General features: G+C 51.8%; 3 protein-coding genes across 3 annotated transcripts; 2 read left to right on the top strand and 1 right to left on the bottom strand.

The window, feature by feature from the left end:
* Nucleotides 1–312: 312 nt before the first annotated feature.
* LOC135642394 (uncharacterized) lies at nucleotides 313–2,337 on the top strand. The gene is made up of 9 exons (XM_065158521.1): nucleotides 313–473; nucleotides 542–776; nucleotides 850–936; nucleotides 1,021–1,148; nucleotides 1,266–1,362; nucleotides 1,456–1,533; nucleotides 1,604–1,829; nucleotides 1,907–2,130; nucleotides 2,206–2,337. Exons 1-9 carry the CDS (start codon nucleotides 385–387, stop codon nucleotides 2,242–2,244), a joined length of 1,203 nt encoding a protein of 400 aa, XP_065014593.1. The 5' UTR covers nucleotides 313–384; the 3' UTR covers nucleotides 2,245–2,337.
* Nucleotides 2,338–2,471: 134 nt separating this feature from the next.
* LOC135642395 (uncharacterized) lies at nucleotides 2,472–6,002 on the top strand. The gene is made up of 2 exons (XM_065158522.1): nucleotides 2,472–5,173; nucleotides 5,249–6,002. The coding sequence occupies exons 1-2, from the start codon at nucleotides 4,973–4,975 to the stop codon at nucleotides 5,918–5,920; spliced, it is 873 nt and encodes a 290-aa protein (XP_065014594.1). The 5' UTR covers nucleotides 2,472–4,972; the 3' UTR covers nucleotides 5,921–6,002.
* A 3,969-nt stretch (nucleotides 6,003–9,971) lies between these two features.
* On the bottom strand, nucleotides 9,972–10,913 carry LOC135642890 (uncharacterized). Its single transcript, XM_065159370.1, has one exon. It carries the CDS (start codon nucleotides 10,911–10,913, stop codon nucleotides 9,972–9,974), a length of 942 nt encoding a protein of 313 aa, XP_065015442.1.
* Between the last annotated feature and the right edge of the window lie 4,567 nt (nucleotides 10,914–15,480).

The raw sequence follows: 15,480 nt of genomic DNA on the forward strand, positions 1-15,480 counted from the left end.
TATTTACAGATTCTATGGATGTCATATCTTTTGAACATGTCAACGGGTTGAATAATTTTGTAACTCACATCGTTGTCAGTCAGGCAAATAATTTTTATTTTATTTTTGCTCCTCTAAAATTTTTATAATTTTAGGGATCGATAATGTCCCGACTACTTAATTTTTTTTTTTAAATAAGAGTTTTAAACATTTAGTAAAAAACGAAAAAAATTTAATATGTGGGTGCGAAGGACGCAATGTGTTATAACATTGTTACGGGGTTCGTGCCGTACTGCGATGACCTAAAATAAAGAGTGGACATCATGCTATCGACATTACATCACGCATGCTTGTTTTGCCGGATCTCACCAACCTTCCGTCGGTCATCAGTTTCTTTGGGTGGCCATGGGGTTGCTCTCCCTTTTCCTTTTCCTTTGCGCCTCCTCCGGCTTGTTGCTCGACGCTCCCCGCGCCCTCTTCCTACGCCTTCACAAGTATGTTCCTGATTCCCGGATCCATATACCTCTTCTTTCTGGTCCAATCTGACGCCCGGCGGGTGCAGGGGCACGGACTCGGCCGGGGGATCCACACGATTCCGGGAGAACACCCAAGGCAAAGGTGGTGGAGGAGGAGGCGGAGGGCAGGGGGTGCACAGAGGAGCAAGACGGGAGTTGGATTCAGGTTCCGATTGCATCATCAACAACAGCAGCGCTGGTTGGAAGATTGTGAGGCAGGGGTTCACCTTTCCAGCAGGCGCTGCCCCTTTCAACAGCTGCCATGCTTCCACAATAGTAGAGGTTGGAATGTCGTCTTCCTCTTCTCTCTGCTAGTTTATTCTCCAGATGTGACCGGGAAAGTCATGTTTGCTAGGTGGAGAGGAGCAATTTCCTGGTCGCCTACTTCGGGGGATCCCACGAAGGGGCGCCCGACGTCAAGATCTGGTTGCAGAGATACAACGTGCGCGATGACATCTATTCTCGAGAATTAATTGTCTTCTTTTGCGGCTTGCGCCCCCTTCAAGATCTGCGTGTTTGTCTGCAGGACGGTTGCTGGCAGCCGCCAGTGATGGCCGACGAACAGCACGAAGTTCCCATGTGGAACCCTGTTCTGTTTCAGCTGCCCTCTCGTGAGCTACTGCTATTCTACAAGATTGGCCAAGAGGTCCAAAAGTGAGTGCAGCAGCACCTGTTTTGATGTGAGATCGCCACCTCGTTCATGCCCTTCTTCCCTGGAGGAAGAACACCACCAAACACCCTCTGCTTTCATTGTTTTTGATGTCTGATCAGATGGAGCGGTTGCATGAAGCGATCGGTTGATGGTGGCATAACGTGGTCGGACAGAGAACAGCTCCCACCTGGAATCCTCGGTCCAACCAAGAACAAGGTCAATCCCCATCCACTCCAATCCTTGCAAAAGAAATGTACTCCATAGAGGTGGCAAAGAATTACTCATCTGCAGCTGGATTCTGCAGTGCAGCCCATATTGCTGCATGACGGTCGGCTGCTATGTGGATCATCTGTGGAGAGCTGGAATTCCTGGGGAGCATGGTTGGAGGTAATCCTGATGCCTCATGACCTTCGCCGTGGTAAGCCCATCGTTCATCGAGCTGTAATCCCATATCTAGGTCACCACAGACTGCGGCCGATCATGGAGGAAGCACGGGCCTATTTACATCGAAGGCGAAACACTCGGCGTGATTCAGCCGGTGCCATACCTGACCGCTAGGGGTTCCGTCCGCATGCTGCTGAGATCATTCGAGAACATCGGCTACGTTTTCATGGCGGAATCCGAAGACGGTGGCATAACTTGGAGCTTCGCTCGGCCAACGGAGCTGCCCAACCCAAACTCCGGTGGTTTGCTGCTGCCTTCTTCTCTGTTCTCAAAATGGCACAGTCGGCTTACATTGCTTGGACACTGATTCTCACAGGCATCGACGGAGTTAAGCTGAGAGACGGGCGACTCCTCCTCGTCTACAACACTGTTTCAAGAGGTGTCCTCAAGGTCGCCTCCTCCGTGGATGATGGTGATTCCTGGGTTGAGATCATGACACTGGAGGAAGACTTGGACATGGAGTTCTCCTATCCAGCAGTCATCCAGGCAGCAGACGAGCTCATACATGTCACCTACACCTACAACAGGACACAGATTAAGGTGTCTCTCTGCAACTGAGACGATGCATCCCATCCAAAATTTTCGTATACTGATGCAAACTTGTTTCCTTTGCAGCACATTGTTCTCCAACCAAGTGATGTTGGGGGGTTGTGAATGGTGAGCTTGCTTGTGCTCCACCATCTTGCACTGCAAGTTACAGATTTTGCATGGATTCATCAGTAATTAATTGTTCAATGCGCAAAAAGATATCCTTCTGTTTGTGTGAACAACCTTGTGCCGTGGCCTCAGGACCGACGCAGCTCGGTTTGGGTTCGGATTATGGGGGATCTTCCCGAGGCGGTCTTCAAGTCCGTCGAGGTGGTCGGGTGCGGGGGTCGGAACGGCGTCGTTGTCTCCTCCGAGCGAGAGCTTGCCTTCGCGTCTCGTGGGGACCGTCGGCTTTACACCTACATAAAGGTCGGGTCGGGGTCCTCGGCCCGACCCCTCCGACGATCAAGTTAGTTGATGCGAAGGGGGTTTCAGATGAAGAAGTATCTTTTTTCTTCCCCCTCTATCCGCTCGGAATGCGAGGGTATTTATAGGGAAGCTTATTGTTTCCTGATGTGCCCGCTTGCAGGGGACAGGCTGGTAGCGTCTGACATTGGGGTTGGCGTGGCGTGAAGAGCCGAGCTTGAGCAGAGCGTTAATGTGCCTCGGTCGGCGCTTCGGTTTGCGTTGACCTGGTGCCGTGAGGCGTTATTTGAGACGGCTAACGTCATGCGAGTCTTATCACAGTTATTATCCTCATCATATTCCCCCCTAGAAAGAAGCTATGCGTCGGTTCTCGTATTGGGAGTCCGATGCATGGCTCCAGCTTTGAGAAACTGTCTCTGTCGGTCGTTACCCGGTCTGTTACCGGGGGTGCGGATATCGTGGAGGTTTGTAGTCAAGGGGGGCTACGTGTGCAGGGGTGACTGTTGGTAGGGTGCGGTCGATGGACACTGCTCAGTTGAACAGGCTGGGCAGAGACCGGGGTCTCGATTGATACGTGGACACGACGCAGGCGAGCTAGACGCGTAGGTGTGTCTCGGGCATCTTGGAGCCGAGGAGCACGACGCAGGCGGGCTGGCCGCGTAGGTGTGTCTCGGGGATCATGGAACCGAGGAGCACGACGTAGGCGAGCTGGCCGCGCAAGTGTGTCTCAGGAGGCATGAGGCTGAAGAGCACGACGCAGGCGGGCTGGCCGTGCAGGTGTGTCTCGGGGATCATGAAGCTGAGGAGCACGACGCAGGCGGGCTAGCCGCGTAGGTGTGTCTCGGGCATCATGGAGCCGTGGAGCCACTTGGTCAGTGATCGATGATTCACGGCTTAGCGATGTGCATGCGCGGGATGCCAGGTCGCTTTTCTAGGGAAGCCCAAGGGGTTGCCACCTTCGGGAAGCGCTAGTTTTCGAGGTTGATAAGATAAATGCTTCAGGATTCGTATCGTGCGCCGGTGGGAAGCCACGTCAGGCTATATTTATGGCGAAGTGTTATTCGGTCTTCCCGGCGTTAAATGTTCCAGGAGAGGAAGGGTCGTCTTTTTGACGGGTTTTGGCCTATAAGTAGCGTGTGGTTGGCTTCCTACATGTCTTGTTATTCGTTTGATTTTCTCTCAGGACGATCCTGTTTCGCACCCACCGGCCGTTCCTCTCCTCCTTCTAAGATTTGGTAAGGATGGCCTCTCCTCTTCCCTTGCCTTTGTCGTCTTCGCCTCCCACCTCTGGTAACGCTGGAGAGAAGGTGTTGCCGGCGAGTCCCCACTCATCGTCGGACGAGAAGGCGGTTCGAGCCCTCGAGTCGCTAATGTGGCCGCATGACCTCGACTCCAGTGTGAGCGAGTCGTCGCTTGGTTACCTCCGGGCTCGCTATAGTATCCCGGAGGAATTTTCGCTCATTGTCCCTGAGCCGGGGCAATGGGTATATGACTCCATCCCAAGGGGTTTTGCCTTGACCTTAGATGCCTTTGAGGCTGGGTTGCATCTCCCACTTCACCCAATCATAAGTTCTTGCGTCTCGTTCTAGCGCATTTCTCCCTCTCAGATGGCGCCGAACTCCTGGTGTTATCTGGTAGCGTTCTTAGGGGAATGCCATTACGCCGATATCAACCCTAGCCAGTCCCTCTTCCTTTCCTGCTTTCGTCTCTCCAAAGGGTCGGGGGGTTATTACCTGTCCACCCGATCGGGTTTCCATGTTAGCGGGGCTCCTTCGAACAACAAAGGGTGGAAGGAGCGTTTCTTCTACGTGAGCCATCCGGAGGGTTGGAGCTTCGGGCTTTGGGCGGCGCGCGCGATCGACAACACCGCCCCGGCTCTAAATGACTAGGAGCGCAAGGCCCTCCTGAGACTTAAGGAGATTCTTCCGGCCTCTCGAGGCATTCGGGAGATGACCGAGGCGTGGCTGGTCGAGGCGGGACTGAGCCCAATGCCTCGAGGTATGCCCTTAGCGAATAGTGGCAGGGTTTTGTGTGTGTGTTTTTTTTTAGGATCCTAACCTCTGTCGATGTTTATATGCAAAAAATGGTGAACCTGATTGCTGTGCGCGGGGGGCACTCTTCGTCGACGCCGTCGTCGCGTTGTCCGGCCGATCCGGGTGTCGGTACAAGAGAGGCGCCGGTGGTGCTTGAGGGCGGCCGCCCTCGGAAAAAGGCCAAGATTGCCCCCTCGAAGAAACCAAACCCGCCGGCAACTCGGCCAGGGGAGGTCGTTGTTGAGTCGGGCAACCGTGACTGGCGATGAGGCCTTGGTCGAGGGGAGGCCGGGCCAAGCAATGCGGGGGCAGGGAAGGCGCCCCGAGAGCCTTCCATCCGAGACTTGTGTCGCCTCCCTGTGGGGTCGCAGGACGAGTCTTACCAGGCTCGTGTGATGGGCGGGCTGCTAGAGGGTCGACCCTCCGATCCGTTGGAGGCCCGGTGGGCGGGGTTGACCCGCGGGACCCGGGTGTGGGCCGACGGGGAGGTTGCAGTCGCATTTGTCCATGGTGGGCTTCACCCCGATATGGCCCGGGAGCTGTACACCATGCCCTCGGATGTTTTGCTTGGTAAATCTGCCAAGTCGTTGCTGTGGGTAAGCGTCTTACCCTCGGACCCCTTCTTATATCTGGGCGGCATTTAGACCAACATTTTGTTTGTTCTTTTGCAGGGCCAACATTACGCTATGGTGTTGGCGGACCGCGTGCGTGATGCGGGTCGGGCCCTCGGTATCCTGTGCGACCGGAATGCTGAGCTGCGCAGGGAAATTGAGGAGGTCCGTGCCGGAGCGACTTCGGAAGCGGTCGCAGCGGCCGAGCAGCGCTCCTCGGAGCTAGAAGCGGAGGTGACGTGCCTAAAGACCGAGGCGGTGACGGTTGACCAGCGCTTCTCGGCGCTGGAGGCAGAAGTCTTACGTCTCAAGTCGGAGGCGACGATGGCCGAAGAACGACACGTAGGGCTTCAGGGGGCGTTAAGGGCGACTCGGACCGAGGCACATCTGGCCCGGAACGAGGCGGTCTCCCTTACCAAGAGACTGGAAGAGGCTTTAGCCGAGGCGAAGGCGGCTTCCGAGGCCCAGGCCGCCGAACAGATTCTGCGGCCCGAGAGGGACAAGAAGCTAATCGAGGACTACAAACAGTCCTCGGGCTTTCAGCTGGGGCTGGTTTGGTTGGGGCAGGTCACCTACGAGTATGGGTATCGGATCGACTTGGGCCGATTCAAGGCACGCCATCCTGGTCTGGAGGTTGAAGCGGACCCCTTCGCCTCACTCCCTGAAGACCGAGGTGTGGACATGCCAGACGAGGTCCCCTTCGACGATAGTGTTGGGGGCTCTAGTAGTTAGGGCATGTACTCGCCATGTAAAGTTTTGGTCGGCCTAATGTTGGGTCTTGTAACTTTTGAATTTAAATAGAGAAATTTTTGTATGTTCCATGTGTTTGAATAGAGAAATCTTCAGACTTTTTGTGTTTGGCTATACAAAAAATTTCTTAAGATTTCGTACGTTCCATGTCCTTGGCAAAGGGTAGTCTTCCATGGTTGCAAGCTGATACGTGCCAAGCCGGACAACGTTAATAACTCGGTAAGGCCCTTCCCAGTTAGAGGCAAGTTTGCCGCGCGTTCGGGTCCGGTCGCTGACTTCAGCCCTGCGTAGGACCAGGTCGTCCATTTTTATCAGTCGAGGGTGCACCCTACAGTTATAGATCCTTGCGGCGGCCCTCTTGTAGGAAAGGTCTTTCAGGTGCGCTTCAGCACGTCGCTCTTCGATCAGGTCGAGGCCAGCGCGTAGTCCTTGGGTTGATGTTCCTTCGTCGTATTTCTCCGCCAGAGGGGTAGGAAAAACCACTTCATGGGGCAGGACGACTTCGGTTCCGTATGAGAGGCTATATGGTGATTCTCTGGTCACGGTTTTGGGGGTGGTCCGCAGGGACCATAGGATGCTGGGGAGTTCTTCCACCCACACCGATCGGGCCGCTGTCACCCTCCTCTTGAGTCCGTCCAAAATAGATCGGTTGGTTATCTCGACCAACCCGTTCGTCTAAGGGTGGGCTGTCAAGCTGAACCTCAATTGGATCCCATAGTTCGCGCAGAACTCTCGGAACCTTTTGATGGCGAACTGGGATCCGTTGTCCGTGACGATGGTTCTGGGTAAGCCAAACCGAGTCACGATATTTCTCCAAACGAACTTCTCAACTTGTCGTTCCATGATCGATGCTAGCGGCTCAGCTTCGGGCCATCTGGTAAAGTAGTCTACTACCACTATAATGTATTTCCGTTGCCCCGAGGTCGGGGGGAAAGGGCCGAGGAGATCCAGTCCCCATTGTGCGAATGGCCACGCACAATCAATGGGAGTGAGCGGGACTGCAGGCTGCCAGGGCGTGCCTCTGGCACGGGCCGCACTTCTACACGTAAGATTTTGCGTCTCGGATCATGGTGGGCTAGTAGTAGCCTTGGCGGAGGATTTTGTAGGCCAAGGTCCGGCCAGCGATATGCTCTCCGCAAATCCCTTCATGGACCTCGACCAGAACTGTCAGTGCTTCTTCCGGCCCGAGGCACCACAGAAGCGGGTGTGAGAAGGACCGCTTGTAAAGTTGTCCGTTCAGCTCGGAGTACCATGCCTGCGTTCGGCGGATGCGCCGAGCTGAAGCCTCGTCGACGGGAAGGATCCCATCACGTTTGAAGCGCAGCATCTCCTATACCCATGTGGTTCGGGTGTCGGCCGGAGACACAGACGAGACCGAGATGACACGAGAGAGGAGCTTCTCGATCTCAGAGCGGGTGCCAGGGTTTGACTTCGAGGCCAACTTAGCCAATTCGTCAGCTCGCTCGTTCCGACACCTCGGCACCATGACTGCTGCAAAGTGAGAGAAATTGGAGGCTAGGCTTTTTACCTCCGTTAGGTACTTTGCCATGATGGGTTCCCTGGCCTCGTATCTACCGTTGAGTTGCTCGGCCACTAGCTGTGAGTCGGTGAGGACGCGGATGGCGTCCACCTGCATTTCACGGGACAATCTGAGCCCTGCTAGGAGTTCCTCATATTCAGCTTCGTTATTGGTTGCGTGGAACCCGAAGCAGAGGGAGCGCTTGAACGAACGCCCGTCGGGGGCCGATAGCACTAGTCCCGCACCGACCCCAGTCGAAGTGGACGAGCCGTCCACTTGTAGGATCCATGCTTCTTCGAGCTGGCTGGGGGCCTGGTCTTCAGTCTAGGCGAGTTCCGAGATGAAGTCGGCCACCGACTGTGCTTTAATGGCGGTCCTTGGTGCATAATGAATGTCGAACTCTCCAAGCTCCACCGACCATTTGAGGAGCTGACCTGCAACGTCAAATTTTGACAACACCTGCCTGAGTGGTTGGTCGGTGATTACCTTGATCGGATGGGCTTGGAAATAGGGACGTAGTTTCCGGGCTGCTAGCACGAGTGCCAAAGCAAGCTTCTCAATTGGTGGATATCGCTCCTCAGGCCCATTCGGGACATGGCTGATGTAGTAGATCGGTAATTGCTCGCTGGAGGTTTCTTTGATCAGGACGGAACTAACCGCGTGTCGTGAGGCAGCTAAGTAGATGCTAAGTTCTTCACCCATAGATACCGAGGCGAGGCAGGGGAGGTTGGCCAGGTGCTATTTGACTTGTCCGAAGGCGTCCTCGCATTGCGGCGTCCACTGGAAGTCCTTCGGGTTCTTTAGCGCCCAGAAGAAGGGGAGGCAGTGATCGCCCGATCGAGACAGAAACCGAGACAAGGCGGCAAGTCTTCCGTTTAGTCGCTGTAGGTCCTTGATTGTCCGAGGGGCTTGCATATCGATGATCGCTTAGACTTTCTCTAGATCGACATCGATTCCTCTTTCGTGTATGATGAATCCGAGGAACCTTCCCGAGTTGACACCGAAGGCACACTTCGCCGGGTTGAGTCGCAGACCGTAGCTTCGAAGAGTGGCGAATGTCTTGGTCAAGTCGGCTAGGTGGTCTGCCGGCGCACGGCTTTTCACGATCATGTCGTCAACGTAGACCTCTACGTTCCACCCTATCTGACGGGCAAACATCTTGTTTACGGCTCTCTGATAGGTTGCGCCCACGTTCTTTAACCCGAACGACATTACTTTATAGAAATATACTCCCAGGTTGGTGAGAAAAGCCATGTGTTCCTGGTCCTCGGGCGCCATTCCGATTTGATTGTAGCCGGAGAAGGCGTCCATGAACGAGAGGCGGGCATGCTCAGTAGTCGCATCCACGAGCTGGTCGATCCTTGGGAGTGGATAGTAGTCCTTCGGGCATGCACGATTGAGACTGGTGTAGTCAATACACATCCTCCAGCTCATATTATGTTTTTTCACCAGAACTACATTAGATAACCATCGCGGGTACTTGACTTCCTCTATGAAGCCAGCTGCTAGGAGCCGCTCCACCTCTTCGTGGACGACCTGTTGTCTGTCTGGGGCCTGGGGTCGCGGTTTCTGCCTCACCGACCGAGCATCAGGTGATATGTTGAGGTGATGTTGGGCGGCCTTTGGATCAACGCCCGTCATATCAGACGGCGACCAAGCGAAGATGTCAGCGTTCTCTTGCAGGAAGCTGACGAGCTGTTCCCGCTCCTCCTCGGTTATTTCCGACCCGACCTTGACCGTCCGGTCCGAGCGATTCTTCATCAATGGCACATCACAGGTAGGGGACGTCGGCTCAAGATGCGGGTTCGGCCGCTTTTTCTCCCTTGGATCGTCTAGGGGACGGTCGGTATTCGACCTTTTGTGTAGTGAAACCACCGTTAGGTAACACTGCCTGGATTCCCGAGGGCTCCCCCAAACCTCCCCCGTTCCCGCGTGGGTCGGGAACTTCACGGTCTGGTGGTAGGTGGAGACTACGGCCCGGATTTTGTTGAGGGTGGGGTGACCAAGGATGGCATTATATGCCATAGGGAGATCCACCACTAGGAAGGTGGACATCACCGTCTTTGTTCTGGGTGGTGTTCCTAGGGTCAGGGGCAAAGTGACGGCTCCCAACGGTGAGATCGAGTCGCTAGTGAACCCCGTGAGCGTGAAGCAGATAGGTTCCAAAGCCTCTTTAGTTAGCCCTAGTTTCTGAAAAGCATCAAGATATAGCACGTCAGCCGAGCTTCCCGTTTCATTCATGATTCTCCTCACCTGGGCGTTGGCGATTCGAGCCATTATCACGAGCGCATCATCGTGCTCCGATCGCTCAGCACCCTCGAGGGGAAATGCAACCCGAGGGTCGAGGCTGCGTCGGGGAGCGTCGTCCCTAACTGAGCGGGCGTATGCCTTTCTTCCGGACATGCTAATCCCACCGGACGCGGGGCCGCTTGTGATGACATTAATGAGGCACTCAACGGGACCCCCCGGGTGGGGCGATGGATCCCTACCCTATTGAGCGTACTGACTGAGGTGTCATCTGCGGGTGAGCTCCTGGATTTGCCACTTCAGCTCGCGGCATTCTTCAGTATCGTGTCCGTTTTGTCGGTGGAAGCGACAATACTTGGACTGGTCGGCTAACTCCCGCGGGCTCTTCATCGGGACGGGAGCCTTGAGCAGCCCTTTTTCCTTTATTTGGAAAAATATCTCCATTCGGGTCGCACCCGAAGAGGGTATGGGAGGCCTTAGTGCAGGTGGATCAGGCCGGTTCAGCTTGCGCCTTGTTGCGGGAGGCTGTTGTCCCCGAGCCGACTCCGGGCTTTCCCTCTTGTGCTCTTCTCGCTTCCCAGCCATCCAGGCTTCGGCCGCAACGAACTGGTTCGCGCGTTGGAGCATCTCGGGCACCGTAACGGGGGGCCGCTCTACGAGGGACCAAAAAAACCTGGAGGGGCGCAAGCCTATCATAAACGCCTGCATTAACAGAGAAGGGTGAGCGTCCGATAATTCCCGGATTCTTTTTGCGAAATGATTCATATAAAGGGAGAGGGGTTCGTCCTCCCTTTGGTTGAGTCTGAGGAGGAGCGCCACCGAAGGCTTCAGCCGCGAATAGGCCACGAATTGGAGCTCGAAGTCCTTGACGAGTTGGTCGAATGAAGCGATCGCCCTGGTTTCCAAGCCGTTGTACCATGTGCGGGCCGGGCCCTTCATAGTGGTGGGAAACACTCTGCACATCAGAGCGTCAAAGGTCCCGTATAGCACCATCTGGGCACGAAAAGCGGCTACATGGTCAGACGGGTCGGAGGAGCCGTCGTAAGCATCCAGGGAGGGGAGTCGGAAGTTCGAGGGACTGTATGGTCCTGTATCACGGGCGTAAACAGGGATCCCCTGCGTATGTCCTCCCCAAACTCCCCTCTTGTCCGGCGAACCTCCTTCTGCACATCGTCGAGCCGCTGATTGACGAACCACAACTAGGCTCATCGGGAATCTGTAGAATCCGAAGATAATGCCTCGGGTTCCGGGTGGCCTTTTGGGTCGGCCGCCGCTCGACCCCCAGGTGGGGGTGACGGGACCCGAGGCGAAGCAGGGGGCTCCCGAGGCGGTGTGGGAGCCTGAATGGGTGGCTCCTATTGCCACAACGGTTGAACAGCCGAGGGGCGTGATGGACGAGAAACAAGGGGAATAATGGATTGCACCATATCGATCAGAATTCGGACTTGATGGGTGAGGTCATGGAAGGCCTTGGATGACACGGGCGATGGGTCAGCAAGGGCGCCGTCGGGCGGCGATAGGCCCGGATCGTTGAATATCCGCCAGTAGCACTCTGAGATCATGGCGGGGCGTTCATCATGAGACCCTTCAAGCGGGGGGTGTTCCCCCGAAGCTCCGATCGGGTGTGATCCCCCAACCATGGGCTCGTTAGAGTCGACCTGATGATCCATCGACATTCTTGAAGGCCCTCCTTCTAGCGCCAAAATGTTTGTGTGAACAACCTTGTGCCGCGGCTCGGTTTGGGCCTGGATTACGGGGGATCTTCCCGAGGTGGTCTTCAAGTCCGCCGAGGTAGTCGGGTGCGGGGGTCGGAATGACGTTGTTGTCTCCTCCGAGCGAGAGCTTGCCTTCGCGTCTCGCGGGGACCGCCAGTTTTACACCTGCATAAAGGTCGGGTCGAGGTCCTCGGCTCGACCCCTCCGCCGATCAAGTTAGTTGATGCGAAGGGGGTTTCAGATGAAGAAGTATCTTTTTTCTTCCCCCTCTATCCGTTCAGAATGCGAGGGTATTTATAGGGAAGCTTACTGTTTCCTGATGTGCCCGCTTGCAGGGGGTAGGCTGATAGCGTCTGACATTGGGGTTGGCGTGGCGTGAAGAGCCGAGCTTGAGCAGGGCGTTAATGTGCCTCGGTCGGCGCTTCGATCTGCGTTGACCTGGTGCTGTGAGGCGTTATTTGAGACGACTAATGTCATACGAGTCTTATCGCAGTTATTATCCTCGTCACCTTCCAACTCAGACCAACCATTTTGATTAAGTTGGTAATACTTGAGACTAGAAGTTTCTCTGATGAGAACTAATCTTGAGGGCTGTCTAAAACTCATGGTCGTTTGTCCACGGTGATCATGTGGATGCATTTCTAGGGAGTGTTCCCTGTGCCAGAAGAGAGGGATTTACTGCTCTGAACTGAGCCAGAGCCACCACCTCCCGCACATTCATGTAACTCGAAAATTGTCAACAAAAAAAGAAAAAATAGCAACTTAAAAATCAGAAATTAATTATGATTGTGCGACTCGGAAAAGGTGAATTCATATAGTAACGATCAAAAGTAGCCATCTTGAGGTCCTCTTTTTTTTTTTTCCTCTTTCGATCGGAAGAAACGATCTTAAAAATGCTGCACTATACATATTTCTGATTTGAACTGCGTGATTGAGCAGGGAAGAAGAAACTTCTGGTTGTGCCAGACTATTTTGTCTGCAGGCCTAAAGGATTGCCGCTGGCGTCGCTGCTGTTAGCGACAGGGGAAACATTCACAGAGAAGGAACACCAAAATTTGTAAGGATAGCCGAAGTGACCGATTCCACTTGCTGATCGGCATGCCGATCACCCAAGTACGCGGCGCCGACTGCTGCGGCGGGCCTAATGGCGGTTGCTGGTTCCCAAGCTTGCCGCGGCCCATCAATAAAGCCACAACCCGGACGAGTCGACGTTTCTCCTGTCCGCGAGCGAGGTTATTCGAGTGACACGGAATGGAATCGAAGAAAGACGATCAGAAACCTACCTGGAACCGGAGACGCAAACGCGGGTTTGCTTGTCTCTCCACCCGTCGCCACGCGAATCGAAGAAGCATACGTCGGCAATCAAGGCACAGGGAGATCGAGAACCAAGGATCCAAATTCATCTCTCCACCTCCAAACTGCATAGGTAACCATTGAATCTGCAGCTTGCCACGTTGGATAAAGCGAAGAGAACGCCTGCCTTTCCACATCTGAAGTAGGCCTTTGGCGTGTAGCTTGCAAGGAGCATCGACTTAATCGTTAGCTTGCGCTTGGGGGACATGTCTCTTTTCAGCGAGTCTCATTGGAGAATTAGCTTAAAGAGAGTTTTCGTGACCAAGAGACAAAAGAGGACTAACTTCTCACACACGTAGCGACCTCGTTGCACACCATCACGGCTCAGTATGTCTTTTTCCATTTGCCAGTTCCTTCTCTTTATTTATCATCTTTTCATTTTATTTTCTTCTCTCTTTCTATTTATTTATCATGCCAATATATTATGCGCTACTACACCAATATATACCAACCTAACAAATCTTTGAATTAGGTATAGCACCAAATTTGACAAACCTTAAGTACAAAAACTATTTTTATTAGACAAAATGAGAAAGGAGCACCTGAAAACACTTATAAAAATATGAGGAATAAATAAAGAAATGATACAATTATTTTTCTTCCTCTCTTAATTGCCCAAAATATCTTTTATTGTTACAACAATAATAAAATCGTAAGTCTTAACTATTTAGGATTGACTACGTGAATCTCTTATCATTATTAAAATATGTAGAAAATCATATATTTAGTTAAGTTTAGAAAATTTAAAATTTTATTTATAGTTTCTATTAAGGTCTTATTAAGTCATCTTCTATCTCTCATTGTACTACTTACAATAATTATTTTAACTTTTCTGAACATTTGGAGGTCTCATAAGTATATGCTCATACTATTTTAAATGATTTTATCACATCTTATTCTCTATGGAAGTGATAATTAGTTATTCATGAATAAAAATTTCTTTTTTAATCTTTATAGTAACTTCACAAATTCATCTCAATATTCTTATCTCGACAACAAAAAATTTATATGTGTGTTATTTCTTAACTAACCAACATTTAAATTTATAAAACATTATTGGTCTCATAACTATCTTATAAAATTTTCTTTTAACCTCAAGGGTATCTGATGCTCACACTAGACTCCTGATGCCCCTAATCATTTAAATCATTCTATTTTTATTCTATTAATTATATCTATATTAATCTTTTTATCTTATTGAATAATTGATCAAAGATACCAATAAATTTTACTTAAGGGGACTTAAGTGTATCCAACTTAACTATATTCTCTTGTATATTTCTAGAACTATTAAAATTACATCTTATATATTCAATATTAATCATACTTAATCTAAAACCTTTAGTCTCTATGGATTACCTTCATAGTTCAAGTTTATAACTAATTCTACTTAGGCTCTCAGTAATTAAGATAATATAAATGATAAATAATATATATCAGAGAGGTTTATCATATAAATGATTAGTAAGTTCATTCATTTATCAATATAAAAAGATAAGGACTTAGTATAGATTCTTAAAGTAATCCTATGTTAATAGCTCTAACACTAGTAGCTATATTATTATATATATCTTTAATAACATCAATATATTGAATCTCGGATTTTGATGATGAAGTCAATTGTCATTTGTTGTCTAATCTATGTGTTGAGATAAGTGTACAGGATTAACTACGATGAAAGTTAGACATGCAGCAGGAGTTGCGCCGGAGTCAAGACAATGATCACGTTGGGAGTTCGAGAGTTCGACGGAAGTTCGGATAGTCGTCGGAGGTTCTGCGGGAAAAAATCTGAGAAGTTTATAAGCTTGCCAAAGGAAGCTCATCGGAACTCGCCAAGTGGACCGTCGCAAGTCCAGGAGTTTACCGGAAGTCCGCAGGAGCATCACCAAGGGTTTATCGGATGATCGACGGAAGTTCACCGAAAACTCACCGGAAGAAGCAATTGACGCACCGGAGCAAGCTGCAGAAATTGTCTTAGGATTTATCGTAGTTAGCACAATGATTAAGTTGGAAATGGGAGGTGATCCCATTAGCTTAATCTTGGGGCAATTGGGCCCCTGAAAAACCCAAATTGGGCCGAATGGATCTACCCATTCGGACCCTGATTGCTGTGGGAGGTGCAACCGCCCCAGCCACGAGGTAGCACCACCTGGGCTCAGTCTCCGAGCGAGATTGGGCGGTGCAACCTCGCCTGACAAGAGGTAACACCGCTTGAGCTCGGTCTTCGAGCTCTGGTAGGCAGTGCAACCGCCCTAGTCAGGAGGTGCAACCACTTGAGCTCGGTCTTCGAGCTCTGGCAGAGAGGTGCAACCGACCCTGACAGAGGTGGCACCGCCAAGAGGCTCAGTCTTCGAGCTCTACCAGGCGGTGCAACCGCCCCAGTTAGGAGGTGCAACTGCCTGATCCCGGAATTCCGGGAATTGATAGTTTTGAGCTCCAAATTTGAACTGGGTTGGGGCCTATAAATACCCCACCCATTCAACACTGATATAACAGAACTTACACTTGAAATCTTGATGTCTTTCTGTGATTCTTAGAGCTCAAAATTGTTGTAAAGGCCAAAAGTTCTCCTCCCTCTGTTCTTCGAAGTTTTGAGTTGTAAAGAGAGGAGAGAAAATTTCTGTAAGGGTTGTCTCCTAAGCTCGTCAAAAGGAGTGAAACTGTAAAAGGGTGGTTGGCCTTCGCCTATTAAAGGAAGGCCTCTAGTT

The sequence above is a fragment of the Musa acuminata genome, chromosome BXJ3-7 (assembly GCF_036884655.1).
Source record: "Musa acuminata AAA Group cultivar baxijiao chromosome BXJ3-7, Cavendish_Baxijiao_AAA, whole genome shotgun sequence".
Classification (NCBI taxonomy): Eukaryota; Viridiplantae; Streptophyta; class Magnoliopsida; order Zingiberales; family Musaceae; genus Musa; species Musa acuminata.